This window comes from Dioscorea cayenensis, chromosome 7 (assembly GCF_009730915.1).
Source record: "Dioscorea cayenensis subsp. rotundata cultivar TDr96_F1 chromosome 7, TDr96_F1_v2_PseudoChromosome.rev07_lg8_w22 25.fasta, whole genome shotgun sequence".
Lineage (NCBI taxonomy): Eukaryota > Viridiplantae > Streptophyta > Magnoliopsida > Dioscoreales > Dioscoreaceae > Dioscorea > Dioscorea cayenensis.
This window is the reverse complement of record NC_052477.1, coordinates 30,982,712-30,986,608: the sequence shown is the minus strand read 5'-3', so window position 1 is coordinate 30,986,608 and position 3,897 is coordinate 30,982,712. Positions and strand designations below refer to the sequence as shown.

The window sequence follows — 3,897 nt, the reverse complement described above, 5'->3', positions numbered from 1 at the left end:
TTGGTCCCAGTGAAGTCAGCATGATTTCAGTCTTCATAGTGCTGCTAGATAAGGCCATGGTTGAACTTGAACCTACCAGCTGATCACTTGAATTCCCTGTCTCAAGATCTGAAGTATTATAAGACCAAATTGATCCACGGAGCAAGCTTTCATCCTCAAACCTATTCCAATTGTAAAACCTTTTTGTTTTGACAACCAAGCTCTCATCCACTCCACCCCTCATTCAATGGCCATTCATGCAGGCTATCCTCATCTTGGCTTTTTCAAACGCTCAAGCTCCAAGGTCACAGCTTTCATTGTTGGCCTCTCATCCCCTTTGATCTTAAGGCATCTCTTTATCAACTCAGCCACTCCTGCAATTGCTCTTGTTTGGCCTCAGTCTTTACTCTTGGTTCTAGTATATCAAACAGTGTGTCTGCTTTCATCTTCATAAGAAAATACATGCCTAAGTTCATCTCCTCCTCTTTTCTTTTAAATGAAATTGACTGCTCCCCTGTTAGGAGCTCAGCAAGGAGTACTCCGAAGCTATAAACATCGCTCTTCTCTGTCAGCACTCCAGTGTGGAGATACTCTGGATCCAAGTACCCAAGTGTTCCCTGAACCATTGTTGTCATGTTGTCTGTATCTTGTGGTATCAGTCTGGAAGCTCCAAAGTCTGATACTTTGGCCATGTAGTTGTCATCAAGAAGAATGTTTGCAGACTTGACATCTCTGTGAAAGATTGGTCTTTCAGTGGCAGAGTGAAGGTAGGACAATGCATCAGCGGTCTCTGTGGCGATTTTCAAGCGAGTACTCCATGAAAGTGAGCCCCTTTGTTTGTGGATATGATGGTAAAGAGTTCCCCCGGGGACATACTCGTACACGAGTAGTGGTACTGGTGTCTCAAAGCAACAACCCAAGATCTTCACCACATTCTTGTGGATCACTTGTGAGAGGATGAACACCTCATTGATAAACTGGTCCTTCTGATTGATTTCGTTGTTGTTGTTGTTGTCCACGAATTTAGACTTTTTGATGGCCACAATTTGGTTATCTGTGAGAATTCCTTTGTAGACAATACCGTGGGCTCCCTGGCCGAGGACTCGGCTTTCATTGTAGTTATCTGTGGCAAGCTCTAGTTCTTTTTCGGTGAAGATGCATGCGGATTTAGTTCCTATTTTGTGGGAAGAGAGCAGTTGTTGCATGAGCAATCCACCATTTTGTTCAAAGAACTTCTCTCTTAGCTTGTTCATCCTTCTATTCCTTATTGCCCAGTATGATAACCAAATACCGACCATAAGAAAAAACAAGGAACCCAACGCACAACCTAATGTTTATGTTCAGATCAGTGATGAGTAGAATCATCGTATCAGTTATTTCTATATATATATTTGCGTGTGCACGAAAGGAGGACAAAGAATTAGCTCACCGAGAACAATTTGTAGTAGTTTGGATTTTTTGGTGCATCCTGTACCATTGATTTTACCGTCTCCCTGGTAACCATGTGGACATGAACAATAGTAGCTACCGGGAGTGTTTACACAGAGCATAGAGCAATTGTGGGTCATTTGATCGCTAGCACACTCGTTTATATCTGAATGAGAGTCCCAAATATATAAATTAAGAAGGAATGATAATGCTAATTAGTGTTGTTTTTCTAAATGATTACTACTGATATTAATACTATACACACACACACACATATATATATATACATATTCGTATGCCTAGCTAGGTAGTTATGAAAGATTCAAAATGGAAGAGTATGTGATACCTTGGCAACCATCAGGATCAACTTGAAGGTAAGGGTTCCCTTTGTATCCAGGGAGGCAGCTACAGCGGTAACCAGGGCCATTGGTAGAGTCCACACACTGAGTGTTGCCCCTGCATGTGTAGTTAATGGACTTTATGGCCACGTCGCATTTCTGGTTTCCAATGGCCCAGTCTAGCACAACCGGAACTGTCGTTCGATTAAAGGAATTGATGAATGAGGCTTGAAACTGAAACCACTCATTATCCACCAGGAAAGTTTTGCTACATTTGGTGATCGTTTGACTGAATGTTATGGTACTATTTTTGTTGGGGGTGGTGATATTTAAGCTACCAATTTTGGCACTGATTGTGTCTAGCTTAACATCAAAGCGTTTGAGACCCTTGGGAATGGAGTTTTGACAGCAGCCATTGCCAGAGCATGTCCCGTTGTCGATGCTCTTCATGTCACTGCACATAGAGACACAGCCACTGATGGAAGAGTTAGGATTTGAGCCATCATAGAAGACAGCAAGCGTGTCACAGCCGATGGCAACGAACATGTTTCTGGCTTGAGAGAAGGTGTAGGGATGTTGATCACCACCAAGGCGGGTCCAAGAATGGGTATAAGTGTTGCCGTATTCACAGTCATCACCACCAGCAATCAGGAAGTCGACGGTGAGCGTTTCATCCGTGATATTGAAAATCTCAATGTTGCCCGTGCTGATGAATGGCTTTGGTGGATTGTAGGTGTGGTCGCATGTGATATCGAAGCCGGGGAGGTGGCAACTATCTGAGAGACCGAAGGGGTAGGGAATGATGACGTTGCCACACTTGTCCTGGCAGCGAGGCAAGGTGCCACTCAATCCCATCGAACATGTACCACAACTAGAGAACAAGAACACTAATAACACATGAACCAGCAAACAGAGAAACATATCTCAGACTTTTCCTTAATTTATCTGCTGTTGCTGATAAGTACTCGCACACACACACGCACAATATATATATATATATACACACACATATTTATAGTGGAATGGAGGAGAAAGGTGAGGAATATGATGGGGAGTTCGAACTGGCAAGAGCTTCGACGGTTGAAGACTAGTCCATTGCCCATTTGCTAGGCGTGTTGCCAAGTCAAGCACGTCATGAACCATATGGTCCGCATCTCATTTAAAGAGAACCTTGACTATATCAAAATTGTACCAATCCCCAATCTCTGCCATATATGGATCAATTCCTTATCACTTTGGACATTTAAAGCCGAATCTCACTTTCTCTCTCTCTCTCTCTCTCTCTGATGGTCTGCCAAGGTAATTGCTCTGTGATTGCTCTAAGATTGGTACCAGAACCTTACCTTGAGTCTGTCAAATTCATACTAGTCCACAGTGTAATCTCAAGAAGACAGGTAATTGCTCTGTGATTGCTCTAAGATTGGTACCATAACCTTACCTTGAGTCTGTCAAATTCATACTAGTCCACAGTGTAATCTCTAGAAGAAGGAGAAAGAGAAGAACTTTCTCAGATCGGTCCCACTTTGGTCCCTGTTTTTGGTTGCATTTATCTACTTGTGGTGGATATTTTGTTTGGGTTGTATAATTTTTAAGTGCTTGTTTTTTCTTTCGAGTCTTTGTAGTCTTTTTTATTTGCATAATTAGCATTGAATTGGCCAAACCCAGGAGTTAGAGAGTTGATCTGTTAGATCGTTAAATATGATATTTGAAATTTTAATTTTCTATACTTTCCTTAATTTTTAAAATATGTGAAATATAATTAAATTTAATATTTAAAATTTTAGTTTTATATATATTTTAAAAAAATATAAAATATTAGAAGAAAAAAATAATAATATTCTCCTCTCCCGCCCCTTAAGTTGCACTCACAAAAATGAAAAATCACTGCATTCTCTCTCTCTCTGTCTCTCTTGTGCTTCTCGCCTTCTCTCTCACTTTCTCTCACCCCGCCGCTCTCTCTTGTACTTCTCCCTCACTTTCTCTCACTGGCGGCGGTGGTTCTTCTTCTCAACTCTATGTTTTTTCAGGAGCTTTTTTTTTTACTTCTCATTTTTTTTCTTAAATAAATTTTTTAAGTTATAACCAATTAGATCTGGTCTGGTCAACCAATTCTCTAGTAAACCTACCGGATCACCAAGTTTATTTGTGACTT

At 41.0% G+C, this 3,897-nt stretch overlaps 1 protein-coding gene across 1 annotated transcript; it reads right to left on the bottom strand.

Annotated features, from left to right (window-relative positions):
- Positions 1–267: 267 nt before the first annotated feature.
- LOC120264239 (wall-associated receptor kinase 2-like) lies at positions 268–3,020 on the bottom strand. The gene is made up of 3 exons (XM_039272041.1): positions 1,754–3,020; positions 1,409–1,573; positions 268–1,306 (listed from the first exon to the last, which is right to left on the bottom strand). The coding sequence occupies exons 1-3, from the start codon at positions 2,664–2,666 to the stop codon at positions 339–341; spliced, it is 2,046 nt and encodes a 681-aa protein (XP_039127975.1). The 5' UTR covers positions 2,667–3,020; the 3' UTR covers positions 268–338.
- Between the last annotated feature and the right edge of the window lie 877 nt (positions 3,021–3,897).